A 16894-nucleotide genomic window follows, 5' to 3' on the forward strand; every position below is an offset into this window, starting at 1 on the left:
TTATGGGGGACCCGGCCAGCAATGAGCACAAGGCAGGATACACCTTGGATGGGGCGCCAGTCCATCGCAGACAGTAGTACATTTGCTAATACTAATTTAAAAATTAATGTTGGTCCACTCCAAAGTGTAATCAATTTATAAATGCACCATTGTATTTAAAAAAAAAAAACTAGGATCCTGAACATTTTATACCAATGCAGTTGAATATCACAGCTCCTGGAAATACTTCAGTGAGTGGATTTTTATGACTTGAAAGTGAAGACAGGGTTCTACTAGACTTCTGTTTATAAAAACTACAGGCTGAGATGACACTTTTGTGTGTCAGCTGCTGTTTCATTACTGTAAAGTTACCTGTAAATGGCTCAGTGAGAATTTTTCACAAATGCAATATTGGCACATTCCAGTAAGCATGTAAACTGTTTTACTGTCAGCTCCTCGACCAAACTGAACAGTAGATCATTCTTCTATCGATGGAGCACATTGGACACTACATGGTGAGAAACAGTACCTGAGAATGCAGAATAAGGAGTTGCTCTCATTCCACTTCACATATGGTCTATATATACTGTATACACACAGCTGGGAAATGTCTGCATTGTAAAGACTACATCCCGCCACCCACATCAGACGATAAGCAGCTGTTCAGATGGCCTAGAATTTACAGTCAGAAATAAAAAAAAATTCTGCAAAGAGGAGCAAAAAAAGAGAAACAAAACTGCAATCCAAATACAAATCTGGAACTGCTGTAACATAATGCCGGCATACTATTTAATTTGCCAGAGAGTGATTCGGATTTTGTCTTCCCACATTCCGTGGTTTTGGACTGCTGCTGTTCTCTGTGATGTAATTATGTCCAGAGCAGTGAATGAAAACATTGGTTAGGAATGAAGCAGAATTCTGTAGAAATTCCAGAGAAACTCGAGCCAGGCTCTGGCAAATACAGTATCATATTAATAGTAAAAAGTTAAGACACATTTGGCATGACTGTCTGAAAAATCAGTTTCTTCTTCAAATTTTCATAGTGTTTTCACTAGATGCCATGTACTAGTTCTGAAACTTCTGGAAGGAAGAGATTGGTGATTTCTAAACCCCTATACCTTTAACAGCTGTTGTTGATATCATCATAAAGATGGTGTGCACTGCCCCACTTTGGCATAATGCTGTATTGCAACTCGCTTGCAGATTGATTATTATGATGGCGTTTTGGTGCTATAAAATGACTGCGAGCCCACCAGCTGTATCTCCAGCATGTTCTGCCATTTTAAAATAACTTACATCTCTTAGGAAGGTATAGGTAGAAATAACGTATTTATTTCAGTCTCTAGTTAGAGATACAGTATGGTTCTATAACCCAAAGTAGAACAGAAGATTAACAATGGAAGTGAACAGCCTGGAGCTTAACTTGACAGTTTGAACAACATCTGCATTTCAGCATTAAACACTGGTTTGACATTTGACTGACTTCACACTCTCAAAGAGACCCGTTATACTGTCAACCGCTAAGCAAAATATTTCAAAAAGTTCAAAAACAGAAAAACAATAAATACATTAAAAATACATTAAAACTGGGACTAAAAGCTTTTTAAGGTACAACAATGTAAAATTCTTTTACAGACATCTTTCTGTTGAAAAGGTGGATCTTTCATTCATAACTCTTGGCTAATGCAACATTTTCAAAACTGTTTTTTTACCTACTGTACATTAGTCATACCTCCCTAAAAGCATGTCTATTTGTATGACTTGTTGATTTCTTGTATAAACCCTTCATTTCATTTTAACTAAATATGGCAAGAGTTTCATTACCATCCCACAACTAATTTAAACAAATAACCCTTCAGCCTGAACAGCAGTGATCTCCCGAAACTTTTGTACATTTCAATTCGAAATGTTTTAGGACATGCAGTTTATTACACTAGGAAATAATAATTTAAATCAGCTCTCAAAAAACAAAGAAACAATTGAAACAAACAACCCAAACTATAAATGTAAATATGCCTTATAAAGGATTCCCTATTAAAGTAAAAATAAAAATAAGACCTCTCTAGGGCATTAGGTAACAGTAAATGACCATTAAAACATCCGTCCACTCTACTGACATGTCTCTATCTGTTTCAAGCAGTTGACTGCAGGGTCTTCTGTGCTGGTGCTCCCAGCATGCATTGCGACTCCCATGACTAGCTGGCTGTGTGCTCAGTCACGTCAGCCCATTGCAGCCTGCATGTGCTCGTAAAAGAGTTAAAATCTCCCACAGTGTTGAAAAGAACTGACATTACTGGATGAAGATCCACCTGGGCCGGTATCTCCTGGAGTGCGTTTTAGGCAGGACTGAGAACTGGCCAGTGTGAGAATGGGAATGTGAAACCAGTTGGTCAGGCCTTTTCTCCTCCCAAGTTCTCGACTCTTGTTTCTCTGCCACCAGTCCCTAGTCCTGAATCTACCTGAATGATACTTTCTTGGGTGGCCTCTTCTATTGATCATTGAGCTCAGTTTGATATAACTGTTTGCCACTCTCTTTCAGCGTTGTCAATAGTCCATATCTCCCAAAACACTCCACAATGAAGAGGTTCAGTGCCCTCCCCTCTATGCATATGGCATAGTGCCGGAATTAGAACTCTGAATTACACATCTGGGATTTTTTCTCTGTAGAACGTTGTCTAGAATAGCCACAATATCCTTATGTAATGCACTGACTAGATTAGGACACACTATCCTAAGTGATATTGCACTTGTAAAGTCTTAGTGTGTCTTGTTGATTTTGATTACAGCATTTTCTCCTTAAAATAAAGCACAAGGGCAACATTTAATGGAGTGGTTGGTACCATTTATTTAATTTAATCCTTCATGCTGGTTGATGCGTTGTCTTGGGGATCCATACTAATTTTGCACAGGTTTCACTGCACAGTGCTTTAGAGATTGGTACTGCAATACTGTTCATCTCCACAAAAGCTTCAATGCTAAGAAGCTGTCTGAGAAACCATTTATTTTAATGTATACATGGATATGTAAAAGAAAGTAAAAAGTCTCAAGGAATTTGACAGTGTGGGACATCTTCGGGAAACATTCTGTTTGATTTTGCCCAGACTCAAATTCTTACTGCTGCTTTCCTTCAGGAAACAGATGCCGATCTTTGCCAGTGCCAACCAGAGAGATATAGTCCCCATTCAGCCTAGAAGCTTGCCCTGATGTAGTGAAATCTTGCATTGAACTGTCCATGTTTGAAACAGCAACCCTTCTTCCTTTGTTTTGTCCCCATTGCCTCTGGTTTGGACACATCTGATTGGTGGTGAACTCTGGGTTCCCAGCATGCACTGGGTGGCACATGGCTCTGGTTTTCAGGTTGTCAGCTTGCTTGGTCATGCTATTGTCTACTGTGCTGTCCTCAGTGCTGGTCCATAGGTTCTCATAGGAGCTGGTACTTGATGTTAGCGTGGTGGAGCCCGAGAGCTGACTGTAGGACCTGTCTCGGGAACTTGCTGGCCATACACTGTATGATTGCTCAGGGGTGTTCAGTAAAGCCAGGCTGGGACAATGCAAGCTCAGTTTGTACTTCTTGGGTGTGTCCTTGAGAACTGTAATAGAATGGAGCCGCAGTCAGTGTCCTAGCAATATACACTCAGGCGGATGACATGCAGCTTCACTAAAGCACCTCATTATTTGACATTTCTGAGCCACTCTACCAAATCTAAAGCCTTTGAGTTCATTAATCTTGACAAAATAGACATATACAGTATAGTACAGTAAATGATACACAGCCAGCTTTTTAAATTAGCCTTACTGTATACACTTAGAATATTTGCAGAAATACATTTGCCAGATTCACAGATACAGTTCTTCACAATTACCACTTTTGAGTGGGGAGCAGGTTGCTAGGTAGCCGCAAGAATTTATTCATTTATTAGTGAACATAGTTATTGTTATGGCTTAGTTAGAATAAAAAAATAGCTCTTCACCTCAGAACAATATATTTTTTTGAGAGTTATTAGTTCAAAAAAGTAATACACAGATGTGAAATCTGAGAGTATCTTTAAGTGTACTATTAAGAATGACAGTGGGTCACAGCCTTACTGACATCTGACCTCTGGCCTTTGGCTCGCAAGCATTATAGGGCTATAATGAGCCTATGAGTCAGTCTTTGACATTTAGTTTTCAACAGAACAAAATGCTCTACATGTGACATAATACTGCATAATTAAACTGTTTGGCATTAATCTAATGTGTGTATATTCTTTACCACTTACAAAAGTTTTGGCTTTCAAATGTGGTTCCTTGAAAATATGATCAATTTTGGTGTCTTCCTGTGGTTTAACTGTGCTTGGAACATTATTGCTCCTGCTTAACAATGGATTTTCAGTTTGTGCAACTTTTTACTTCCACACCTCTGTTCTTAACTGTTAATTCAGTGTTAATTTTTCTCACTATCATGGTATACCAAACTAACATTAGTTAGATTTACATTTACATAGATTTACATTTGGATTATCTGCTTTGTCTTCACACAATCCTATTTTTGGTTTGGAACAGCATGTAGTCGGGACTTTCTCAGTCAAACCAGCCCTTAACAAGACAGTTTGAAAATCAGTTCCTACCGCCTCTTATCTCTGTTGTCAGAGCTTCTTTCAGCACACTGTGGAACATGTTGTCAATGTGGAGGAAATCGCTGTAGTCTGAAAACACCATCTGTTCATACTTGGTCAAATGCTGCACACAGAGAAACACAGAACAGAGTAATTCTAAACCCAATTCTTTCAGTTAATTCTTTGGTTAGTATCTGGGGTTTTGTTGATCAGTTTAACAAGGGCACCTTTAAGTAAGGGAATCTTTTTCATTTATGGAACCAGCAGTATAAACAGAACAAAATGATTGTCTTCATGAAGCAGAATGTTTGAGCTAGTCCTGTAGTTAAATAACCTGCTCCTTAATCAAAGGATGAGGACAAAGACAAATAAAAAATGCAACAGCTTTAAAAGGAAACTGCAATGCCATTTTTATAGTTCGGGGTTAGAAAGAATCAGCATTGATAAGTGCATTTCAAACCACAATAAAAGTGAAATGTGCACAAAGCTCCTAAAACCTCCAATTTGCGATCACAAACTAGACGAAATTTCCAGGAATGTGCAGCACCTTATTCTGCGATTTAGAATGAGGCAAAAAAAACTTCCGGTGATGTAAAAGCAGCCCAATTACATTGTAAACAAACAGGCTTGTGAATGCAGTACGTCTCTTTTAATGCTCTCGATTTTGAGACGGTTTTGCCGACAAATCCAACTTACTTGTTAACTCTGCATTCAGAACACGTTGGAGCACTTCTGTGGTGAAATGTCTGCTGCACAACCTGCACTCATTTGCTGTCACATCACATTACATTAGTCACTATGGAGACCAGCGAGCAGGAAGGGCTGCATCACGTCACAATTAGCGCAAACTCCTACTTTCGTCTGTGGCGAGATCAGGGATTTGTGATAAAATGGTGACTTCTAGTACTTTCACAGATTTCATGATTTTGTGCTCAATTTGAAATTAAAAAAAAAAAAATGTTCAATGATTTTTTTGTTACCGAGATTTAATGACCAGTCTGAGAAACTGGGACTGCAGTTCCCCTTTATAGGCAGTTGGATTGGTAAGAAATCAAGATCAAAATGCTATGGCCTTAGTTTTCCCTAATGCTAAGGATACCCTCTTTATAGATCATGTGGCTGGGTAATGATTCCAAGGGAAGGCTGGCATTCCACCTACCAGTTTGCATCTGGGCACCAGTTCCTTGAGCAGCATTGGCAGGGCGATGTGAAGCAAGGCGTCGCCTGCCAGCTGTGCCTGCAGTACTACCAGGTCATGATCCAGCTGCTGTGGACAGGAAACAGGTAAAGTTAGATTAAAGTGTGTCGCAAAGCAGAGTGGCTCCAGTAACATCACATTAAGCAAACTTAAAGTCTCATATAATGGAGTGCTAGTCCATTACTAGTTAACTCTCATAATAAACCTACATACCTGGGTTGACAGGAGTACATTCCCCATACATGGACTGATGACAAAATACCTGCTAAATGCAGTCAAGTGCAGGGCTTGACTTGCCCACTCCACTGCGCGAACTTGTGTGAACATGTGAAATGAAAGCGCGCACACGATCACCTCTCGTTCACGAGCAGGAAAACCACTTTCCTGAGCATAGACTGACCTTGAGGACGCGGTCGTGCACCCTCTGCAGAGCCTGGCTGAGCTGTGCTGGGCTCAGGGAGTAGCTGAACTGCAGCGTCAGAAGGCGTCGGAAGGTGAAGACCGCACTTTCCAGCAGCTGGAGGGTCAGAGAGGGTTAAATTTGCCCCTGGCCTTTGACAATCTTGGCCTCTTAATAATAGCGTGCTTGCCGCCTACCTGCTGCACAGCGCTCTGTGCCTGGAGTACCAGAGGCCTACAGCTCTCGATCCCCCAGCTTTCCTGCCACCCTTTCTGCCTTTCTGCTGCTGTTTCCAGGAGCAGCAGACAGTCTGACAGCCGCGCCGAGCCGACACCGAGACTACACAAAGGGCTCACCAGCTGAGGAGAGACGGAGGCCGCAGCTAAGTGGAACACATGGTTCTTGACTTTCTTGGGCTGTTACTGGCAATGCTGCTACTTACTGAAGTACTCATTCAATTCTGACAAAACTTCTAAAAACTATAAGAAGGAAGCACGGTACAAAGGTAGCAAAGCTCCCAGGCACTCAGGCCTGTGCACAACTGCCCCATATTCCTCCTGTCACTTCCTGTCAGGTTAAATTATGTGAAAAGTTGTGAGGTGAAGTATTATTGGTCCATCTTTAATCATGCATGTCCTTTGCAGAACTCTAGTCTGTAAATGGTGTGCTAAATCCCCTTCTTTGGGAATATGCTGCAATACCCAAGTCAGCCTATGCTGATTTTAAACAGAATCAGACTGGTTTGCCATCATTTGATTGTGTATAAGTCTTCATCTCAAATCAGCACAGGAACAGTGGAGAGCTAACTTGCCTGTGACATCTGTCAGAATGACCAGTGAAATTTCAGAACGAACAGTTAAACGTGAAACTCAGGACACAAGAATAGACTATGTGGAAGTCCATTTAAAACTGAGTATAGAAGGCACTGTTTTACCCAAAGGGTGGTTGGAGTATTTAACAGGTTACCCAGCTGTGTTGCTGAAGCTGATACCGTGGCTTCTTTCGAGACATACGTAAATAAGATCCTTGGCTCGATAAAACTACTAACTACAAAACAGGCTTCCTAGGCAAAATGACCTCCTCTTGTTTGAAACATTTCTTATATATTTTTTTAAAGAAATAAACACTGTTTCAAGTCGACTCTTAGCCACTGCACAGCTAGGGCTGTGGTCTGTATTAAATGAGTGGTCTGTATTAAATGAGCCTCACACCTTGGTTCTTTATATTATAATCATAAAATGTCTCACGTCCCACCTCCTGCAGTGATTGGCCAGTGCAGCCTGTGCAGATGATGTCACCGCAGACATCCAGAAACAGCTGTCTGATGGCAGCCAATCCGGCGTGGAGGGGCGTGGCCAGCTCCTCGTAGGTTGAGTTCAAAGTAGGAGTGACCAGACGTGTTACACACTGCTCGATCTCCAGGGACATTTCATCTGCCAAAAGAAACGGACACACAAAGGCAGATGTTAGATGTCATGGTGAAATGATTAAAAGCAACACAGCTACAAAGTATCATTATCATGATGTTTCATCCCCCTCAGTAAGGCAGAGATCAAGATATCTCACATTTCTGTGTACCTTTCACATTCTGATATTCGGTTTTTGGGCAAATAATAAATGTGAGAATGTCATTGATCTGTTTCTTGCCCTCTGGATTAGTACCCGAAATATCAATCCACCTGCGGGGGTAGAGAAACCAAAAGCAGGTCTTTCCTGAACACCACATCTGTAAATGCCTACTTTATCCACCACACCTAAGGAAACTTTGTGGACCTTGATCGACCTTTTATCCTCTAATTCTGCCAATGACATTAGACTGTAACCGGGCACGTGACTGGCTCTGAGTCTTCAAACCTTCCTTCTGAATGTCTCTCTACCTGTGATACTCTGAGCAATTTGGTCTTGCAGTGTGCTGATCTGATCCAGGTCAGAGCGAATCTGTCTTTCCAGCTGAGGGCGCCGTTGAGTGACCTCCTTCATCAGCACACTGAGCTCCACAGTCACCTGGGACAGGACTAGACTGTACACTTGTGAAAGTAGCTAGGAGAAAAGATAGGGCACGAAATTAATACAAGCATTCATTACACATTCTGGGCTTTTCTCTCAGAAAGTTTTGTTTATTTCATAAACCCACACAAATAATTAATTGACCCAGATGTTCCCCTGCTCTTTCTGCATTTTATTCCCATTGCTTTCACCTAATGGTGCGATTCCCAACAGAAAAATATCACTTTGAGCATTTTATTTTATTTTGTGAATTGTTAAGCCTCATACATCACCCCTCAATCTTGATCCTCATGAGTCATAGCTCTGCAGCTTTTATAGGGAACCCAAACTCCCTGATAACCAAAATCCTGGAACCAGTCGAAATTGCTTCCATGTATACCAGTAATTAATCCAATTAACTCATTAAGAGCTCGAGTTTGAAAAGGAAACGTTTCAAGACCTGGTGCAAGGATCGCTGGTATTAGGAAAGAAGCCAGTACTGTACAGTGAATAGGTTGTGATAACAAATAGAAGTGGTGATAAAAATGTCTAAGGCTTGTTCGATCATCCTCACATCACTTTAATTGTTTTAATTCATAAAAAAATCACAGTTTAAAGTCAGTAACAAAGACATTCTGGCAGGCTGATGTCTGTGATCCACATGGTAAAACATACAATACACAAGATATCATAAATTAATAGAGAGCTGAGGTTCTGTGAAGGGAGGTAGCAAAGGCTTCTCACCTGTAACCACACATATCCCTTCTTGCTCTTCGAATGCACCAATCGGGGAAAGAGCTGATCTCTCAGAGCAGGCAGGAGATCTTCGACGATGACGCTGGACAAGACCTAAAGACACAGATAGAACATACACTGGACGTACAGCACGGTCGGAGGTGAGAGCTGTCACAGCCTTTTTTGAAAAACCTAGCCAATGTGACAAACAAAAACACGAGCAGGAGGAGCTGTCACTTTCTCCGGCAGTTGAGGACAGGTGCTTTCGTAAAAAAAGAAGGGTGGCATTTATTTGCTTCCCTGTGGTGGTTTTATATAAAGAGGTACAACTAAGAATTAGATTAGATAAACATTGTTTAAATACACTTTATGAGAAATTGTCATGGTTTTAGATCATAGGCTGACAAGCCAAGTCAGTCAAATCCACTCTTACAACAAGTCCATCTTTCATGGTATTCCTCATGAAATCTCAAGGAAGCACATCAAAGTATAGCAAAGCAGAGTAAATGCATGGTGAAGTATGGCAAAATAGTGTGTTAGGTGATATACTATGATAGACACGGCAAACCATGGCACAGTTCATGGTATAAGTTTGGTAAGAACATGGGAAAACCTCCAACATACTGTGCAAACGTTACACAGTAAACCTTCCTTAGTGATGAGAGGTCACAAAGATGAGCAACAGAAAGCACAAAACTGGATTAATAAAAAATAAAATTTAGACAACAAAATGCACACCAGATGGCCAGGAAACAACTTGAGGCACCATTAAAACAAAATGAGTGTTTCAGCCAGAACAAAGAACTAATTTCCCAATTTCCTCTTATTTACCCTCTGTTGGTTTGTTTCTTTGTATTCAATAAATAACAAAATATGTTAGAAATAATGGAAAGAGTGCCAGGGAATTGTTTGAGATGGGAGCCATTTTCTTACCTCCTCCTCTGACCCCATTGCCAGGACCCCTGTGGCATAGCTGCCCTTCTCTTGCCTGTAAAAACGCACAGCTTCCAAGAAGGCTCTGGTTTCAACATTCCCTTTCCTCTGGAGTACTGAAAGATATAATTTCTGGGTGAAGCTGGTGTCCAAGCTCTTTTTATGTCACTGTCTCATGCAATTGCAAGTACCAGCTCCTTGGGTGTTAAAGTCAGCTAGCCCCTTCCCCTGACCTCCAAAAGTAAATCCATTGAATGATTGTGGGAGTATGGAACAAGCTACCCAGCCATGTTGTTTAAGCCACTACCTTGGATTCATTCAGGAAACAGCTAGAACCAACAGCTATGGCCTCCCCTCATTTATAAACTTATGCTGCCATGTTGCCAAAAGAGAGCACTGAAAAAAAAGAACACAATTGTAATATCCTAGTCTAATTTAACCAGAGATCTGCCATACAATATATATTTGAGCATTTCATTTCTTTTCCATATCGGTTTCCCCTCTTGCCAAATGAGCAGCTTCAGTAATTTACAGAAGGATTGTTTTTCCTCAGGGACTAAAGGCTCTGACACGCCCCCATCCCCCCCCCCCCCCGTGTCGCTGAGAACAGCGTGTTTTCTTACCTGTGCTGTGGTGCAGCACAACGGACTGCAGAACCCTTTGCCACTGTAGCTGCGTTTCCTTGGAGTTTGTTGCCACGCACAACGGCGCGAGGTAGGGGTGGTGGATGAAGACAGGGAACTCAGTGGGGCATTCGGAAAAGGGCATCTTGCCACCCTGGCTACCTAGAATATAATAGACTCTAATGGACGGAGAACCACTGAGAAATGTGATTTTGCAAGTAACTGAGTGACTAAGGACTGTTTCATGCCCTCGTAGCATGACTTCTTATGAGACCTTTCATATTCTTTATTCACGTTGCTGGTCATTAAAGTTGTTGTCCCACTTCTTATTAACTAATATTTTCATTTCTGTCTAACCTGTTGTGGATTCACAATATCTCCTGTCTGTTGCACCATGTTGTCTCAGGTTACGGATCCTGACTAGCCTCTAGTTTAAATTGAGGTATTTAACCTGTCTCTCCTAGTGCAGCAGTCAGTCTGTGTACTTGTTTGGTTAGCATAACCTGGTGTGAGTGCTGTATCAAAGCTGGGACTGTATTAACCTTACACTTCTTAAAAACTGTTGGTGGGGAATTTTCTGGAAAACTCCAGATTTAATTTTTTATCATGTGTTTTGACCCCTTCTTTTGTGCTTTTCTTTGCACAAGCACATTTGAGAAAAGGGACCCTGTTTTTGCACTACTTTGCACTATTTGTGCATCCTGATTGTTTTTAGTTAGAATTTGTTTAGAATTTTGTTAGTTAAAAATACTAGAATGCCAGGTAAAAAATTAAAACATTGTGAAAATACAAAACCACAGCACCAAAAAACAAGCCAAGCAAATACAAGTGCGCGTGTTGGCTATATTAAAATTAAAGACATCTTCAAACATACCTATAATTTGGGCTTTGTTGGATGTAAATTATACCTCAAATTATGCCTTAGCTGGATTTAAATTATGCCTGAAAAAAACAATTGAAAGTTCACCTCCAAAGTTAACCAATACATTTTTAGTGAGACCTCAAAGTCATCCAATAAATCTGCTCAGTTTTATACAGTTTTGGATCTCTACAGGTAGATAGGCAGCCTGAAAATGAAACTTGGCTATTCACTGATTTATTGAGTGAAACAAAATACTTCCTTGTATTTATTTGTCTTTTAATTGAACACTGCGATGTGACTTTTAATTGAACACTTGTTGAATCTAACAAATTTATTTAACATTAAAAGAGTGTAGAAAAGCTGTATGCACAGCCCATCAAATACCTTTGATGTGTTGGCACATCGTGTCCAGCAGGCGGCAGTGTTCCTCTACAGATGTGGAGACCTGGGAGCCCGTTAAGATTAGAGTGGTTTTGCATTCCCAGCCTTTCTCAAACACCTGCACAACACAAAGTGCGTGAGCTGTTGACTTCTTGGATGAACACGAGCTGTTGACTTCTTGGATGAACACAACCTGACACTTCACAGCAGGAGAAAACATTTACTCATTCAATTTTTTCCTTGTTGTATACCTGCTTAATTTAATCTTTGTGTTGTGGTTCATGTGAAAAGTAATCACGGAGGATTTGGTTTTCTGACTTCCTGGCAAACAGGGTCTCCCATACTTCATGGTCTCATTCTTCTCATTTTCAGAGGGTGCTACTGTACATTAAAACAATTACAAATGCCAAACTAAGTGGGTGCTTAATAATAAAAATAGGAACTGGCAGTTTCATAATAAGATAAGTTTTATCATAAGAGAAGATATTAATATATCTTTGACATGTATTCCAAGACTGCAATACTTTTAAATAGATCAATTCTGCTTCATCTGATTTAATAACACAGTACTACAAATGGGGGTGGTGGTGGTGGTGGGGGGATTAGAGAAATTTTCGATGTCTAATTCAGTTATCAACTATAAAAAGCTTAAGACTTGGGCAAGGTTAACTCATTCCAATTTTCACTGTATATCCAATGGATATCCAGGAGAGTGTAGTAGGAGAAGCTGGGGCCTAACCTTCCAAGCAATGGACACAACATTTGATCACCCCGAATGGGATGCCAGTCCACAAACACGAACACACACGCTCACACCAGGGCCAATATTCCAGAAGCCAAATAATGGACCAGTATGTCTTTGGACAGTAGGAGGAAACAGAAGCACCTGGAGGAAGTCTAAGAAGAACATACATATTCCATGTAGACAGAACCCCAGGTCCAGAATTGAACCCAATGCTACGAGGCATCGATGCTGCCTCCAATACTCAATATATTTAATTAAAAAAATTCTCTATGGCACAATGCTAAATACTACTCACCTGTACTGTATTATTTTACTGTGCTAATTTTGAGAATTGCATTGTTAAAAGACAAAACATTGTATCTGGAACACAGCAACATTTTTAAGTCATCCTGAATAAAAGTTTTACAATTTTGATAACAATGAGTTAATTCCACTCCCTACCTCTTTGGAGTCCCGACTCTCCACTGCAAATTCTTTTGTCACCAGGAGGTGGCGCTCTCTCCACTTGCCATCCTGGAACACCTGCAAGTTCCCCTCCAAAACCACGTCACTCCCTGACACTGCATCCTGGGATACAGGATGATACATACAATTTGGTCATGCCTGGAATTGCTAAAAACTGCATTACTGAGCTACAGATTTGTTTGTGGCATAATATGAGAAATTGTGACTCGTAACCCTTACTGGATTGTGCAGAAGTCGAGTGTCACAGCCTTTCCTGTGCCCAACTTCCTCTTGGATGTGCTCCAGGAGAGCGACCGGCAGCTGTCTTTGATAGTGTGGGGCAAAATCCTTCAGCACTGCTCCTGTGTAACCTGCAGCAAGGAGAGAAGGAGATTACAGCACGGTGAAAAATGGGGATCGGCAGGAATCACTGCATCTGCGACCTTTTTCCCCTCTTGAGCAGGAGAGATCAAGTCTGGGGTTTCGGTCCTACGAAATGTATTAATCTGATCAAACACAAACAATTGCATTTCATTCGCAAATCAAACGAGCAGGGCTCCAAGGAAGTTCAAGCAGGTAAAAGTGCTTGCTCAGAGCGCAAGCTGAGCCCTTATCACCCAGACGTCTCTGGCAGGAGCCTGGGGTCACTTGACCAGCCAGCTGGGAGAAAGCAGGAGGATGGGCATCACCTGGCCAGAGAGGATCCTCTCCAATGTGTGCAGAATAGCCAATAGCTCGATGCTTGCTGTGACAATAACAAGGCAATTATTACGATTTTAGGAACTTGTATAACTCCACACGTCTGGGAAAGCCTCCTCAAAACATGATACAACTACAGATGAAATCTCTAGCTTATAAAAATGTCAAGTTCCTCTTTCAAAACAATGCAAACTGTATCCTATACTAATATAGTAATCATTTATTTTCAGCCATTAGGTTGCAAAAGGCTGTGACTGTGGGATTTCGGAGAGAATGTCACATTACAGTTCAGAGTGACATTGCAGATCAGCTATTTTGGGAGTCTGATGCTGGAAATAATGTGAGATCACCAGACACCTAGACAAAGACGTCTCATTGTGGGACAGCTGACATTGAACTTTGAACCCTCCCCACAGTCGGCGAGGAGAATGGGGGAATAGAGACTCTTCAGGAGAAGACAGGATGGCCTGTTTCAAGCTTTACAACAATCAATTGTTCCTTCAACTTTACACACTTGGGAGTTTGGAAAGATGGCAAGGAACTAATGGATTTTGAATTTTCTATTTTTGATAAGCAGGCGGGTGCTTTAAAGTGAAATTGGCACCATAGCACACTGATCTTACAAGAATACTATACATTCTTGGAATCTCACATGAACACATCTTTCTGTATTGACCTTCCCATTCATTTCTTCATACAGTTAACCTGTTCAAGAATTTGAAATGTTTGGACATTAGTGTTTAATTCCTATAGGAGTCATATAACTTTTAAAATGGTTTTAGGTTCCGAGAGTCCCCCTTTGTGACTGATTATAAATTTATATCAATGATATCTCAAGAATTATTCTGCTTGTTCAATTTCTCGGTGACCATTCAACACAGATCTCACCTAATACTGTTTTTTGTTTGAGCATTGCTGACAACGGCCCAGGTCATATTAGATTAAAGTACCTTGAAGCACAGAAACATATTTCATATACCTTCCTTGACATCTGCACCCCATCTTCTATTCCTAAATTAGAAGATGGGGTGCGCTCTGACACCAAGCTTCTCTTCCTGTCTGTGTGTCTGTGTGAGCAAGTTAGGGTAAGCAACAAGACAAATTCCTAATACAAGAAATTGTATATGGCCAATAAAGTGATCTTATCTTAAAAACAATCTCATCTCAGTTAATCAAAAATGACCTAAAGCCACTGTGAGAGAAGCGTTTAACGAGGGTATTAAGGTGATGTCACACTTCTGTTTTCTCAATAGCATTGAAACTCCTGGCCAAGGGATCAGTCTTTTCCTATGAGTTTGGCTCTTATATGGGAGTTCAGGTGTTCAACCAGGACTTCAGTGAGTGTTCTAACACAAAATGCTAAATAGATTTCCTGAAAGCCAGTTTTTGCTAGGAATATGTACTTAAAATGGGAAAATGACAGTTCAATGTGCAAAACCGGAAAAATTCTATAACAAGCACCAGTTATAAGACAGGTATTTGGGAATCATTTCACACAAAACAAGCAGAACTCCCACGCCACAACGTAATGCTTGTCATCAGCAGATCTCACATTCCACAAGTTGTGCCCATATCCCTGGGCTATGGACAGTGATAGTAAAGAGTGGCATTGATGCCCGAAACTGAGGCATGTTGAATAAACAAGGATTGCTCATTTAGTCCCTGACAGCTAGGTGGCTCAGGCTCACACCCCCCTATCAAGGTCAGACAGCTTTTTAAATTTACACACAAATCGCTAACAAGAAGCTTTGCTTTCCATACAGGTTTCCATTCTGAGAAATTAATTTGTCATTCATCTGAGTAGGGTAGGATTACAACTATGACCCCAGTGCTTGCCTCGTTCTATACTCACATCTGATAATTGGACATCTTCTCTTTTAAGCTCTTCTTTGTAAGACTGGTGTTAAAAAAACACCTAAGGAGATCTCTCTGTTACTAGCTGTCTGGTCCTGATGAAAGTGCTACTGTGACTTGCTATTGGAATTTCTCCTTTCACACGAATTGACAATGGCAACAGACTGACTTCCATAGTGCCACCTGAAAGGTATGATACAGTGTAAGTCACTACAACCTTACCTGCTAAGTGTTTGCGTTGTCTGGCATCTAGATGTCCAGAATGTAGTCCCCCCATTTCTCAAAGTCTTGAAATGAATAAGAGAAGAACAATCAGCAAAGCAAAAACCCACAAATGCTCCACGGAGTACAAATAATGAAATACTGACAGATGGTCTTCCTGAAATGTAATACCATACGTCCAGATATCAAAAGAGCACTCGGGACATAGGGAGTCTCAACCACATGGCTTCTCTTTTGATCAGGAGCAGGTAAGTAGTAAAGACAGATTTCTGTTGTTTCCCACTCTGCTAACGCTGTGGCTCTTTTGTGATTGCGGAACGGTGAAAGAGACTGATCTTCCTTTCCCAGGTCAGCTCACAGACTCGTCTCTCCTTCCCCTGTGATGTTTATCAAGTCTGCGCCTTACAAATATCAGCGGTTACGGTTTGTGCATCTCTGCCCCCAGCCTCTGACTTTTCTCTTTGCATCTTCTGGCCCAGGTCTCTTCATCCTTCCCCTTTCTGCGTTGCTCTCTCTCTCTCTCCACACCCCGCCCCCCTCCACTCCCTTTCTGGATACCAGCTTGTTTGCTGTAAACACGGGGCCACTTTCTGTCCTCTCCGTCTTTTTCTCGTTTTTGCAAGCTAGGAAATCTCTACTTCCTCCATTGAGGATTCTCAAATGCTCTATTCCCTCTTCAGTCCTGCTTCCGGGACACTTGTCTTAATTGTCCTCCACTAGCAAGACCCCCCTTCAGCTTTGTGCCTTTCAAGAGCTGTAACAGAGGAGGAGAAGAGCTGTTTTGCCTCCTCTCTTCCTCAGCCCTCAAACCGGTCTTTTCCATCCTCTTCTTTTCCCGTTTTGAGTTGTTTTCCCAACAACTATACAGAACACCAGCTGCTTTTTAATACATTTTTTGTGCCTTTTTTGTTAATTATAACTGTGTTCCCCATCTCGCACAAAATTATTTTCCTTGAAGCATTATTTTCCCCCATCTTCTATCGCCTTCTCTCCCTGTCTCTCTTGCTCCAGCTTTCTATCCTCTCTGCTTGTAAGTGTAGTCTCCCTCCTGATCCATGTCTCATTCTTGGGGATTGATTATTGTTTAGTATCCATTCCACCTTGGAATCCTTGGTGGTTCAGTTTGACTCAGTGTCTTACACCCTGCCACTTACCCTCTGTCCTGCTTTCCCCAGAAGCCTCGGATTTGTGCTGAGTGTGCCCTCACTCGCGCTCAAAGCTCCCTGTCCTTCCCTTCA

General features: G+C 41.3%; 1 protein-coding gene across 3 annotated transcripts; it reads right to left on the reverse strand.

The window, feature by feature from the left end:
• Positions 1 to 1291: 1291 nt before the first annotated feature.
• niban3 (niban apoptosis regulator 3) lies at positions 1292 to 16363 on the reverse strand. 3 transcript variants are annotated; one of them, XM_015348883.2, is made up of 15 exons: positions 16063 to 16363; positions 15657 to 15721; positions 13122 to 13252; positions 12879 to 13004; positions 11696 to 11810; positions 10450 to 10611; positions 9827 to 9942; positions 8903 to 9007; positions 8050 to 8212; positions 7427 to 7605; positions 6370 to 6531; positions 6173 to 6289; positions 5734 to 5841; positions 4587 to 4698; positions 1292 to 3569 (listed from the first exon to the last, which is right to left on the reverse strand). In XM_015348883.2, exons 2-15 carry the CDS (start codon positions 15709 to 15711, stop codon positions 3091 to 3093), a joined length of 2130 nt encoding a protein of 709 aa, XP_015204369.2. In that variant the 5' UTR covers positions 15712 to 15721; positions 16063 to 16363; the 3' UTR covers positions 1292 to 3090. The 3 variants fall into 3 exon arrangements, with proteins under 3 accessions (XP_015204369.2, XP_015204367.2, XP_015204365.2); XM_015348881.2 differs by having other exon boundaries at positions 15828 to 16363; XM_015348879.2 differs by having other exon boundaries at positions 15657 to 16362.
• Positions 16364 to 16894: the final 531 nt, after the last annotated feature.

The sequence above is a fragment of the Lepisosteus oculatus genome, chromosome 11 (assembly GCF_040954835.1).
Source record: "Lepisosteus oculatus isolate fLepOcu1 chromosome 11, fLepOcu1.hap2, whole genome shotgun sequence".
Classification (NCBI taxonomy): Eukaryota; Metazoa; Chordata; class Actinopteri; order Semionotiformes; family Lepisosteidae; genus Lepisosteus; species Lepisosteus oculatus.

What these genes read in the sequence shown, in the direction of transcription:
- niban3 (XM_015348883.2), bottom strand. Translation starts at nt 15,711, where the DNA reads ATGGGGGGACTACATTCTGGACATCTAGATGCCAGACAACGCAAACAC. An exon ending in CTCGACTTCTGCACAATCCA is followed by an intron (nt 13,005 to 13,121) that starts GTAAGGGTTACG and finishes CCTGTATCCCAG; the next exon opens with GATGCAGTGTCAGGGAGTGA. An exon ending in CTGGCCAATCACTGCAGGAG is followed by an intron (nt 6,532 to 7,426) that starts GTGGGACGTGAG and finishes GTCTCTCCTCAG; the next exon opens with CTGGTGAGCCCTTTGTGTAG.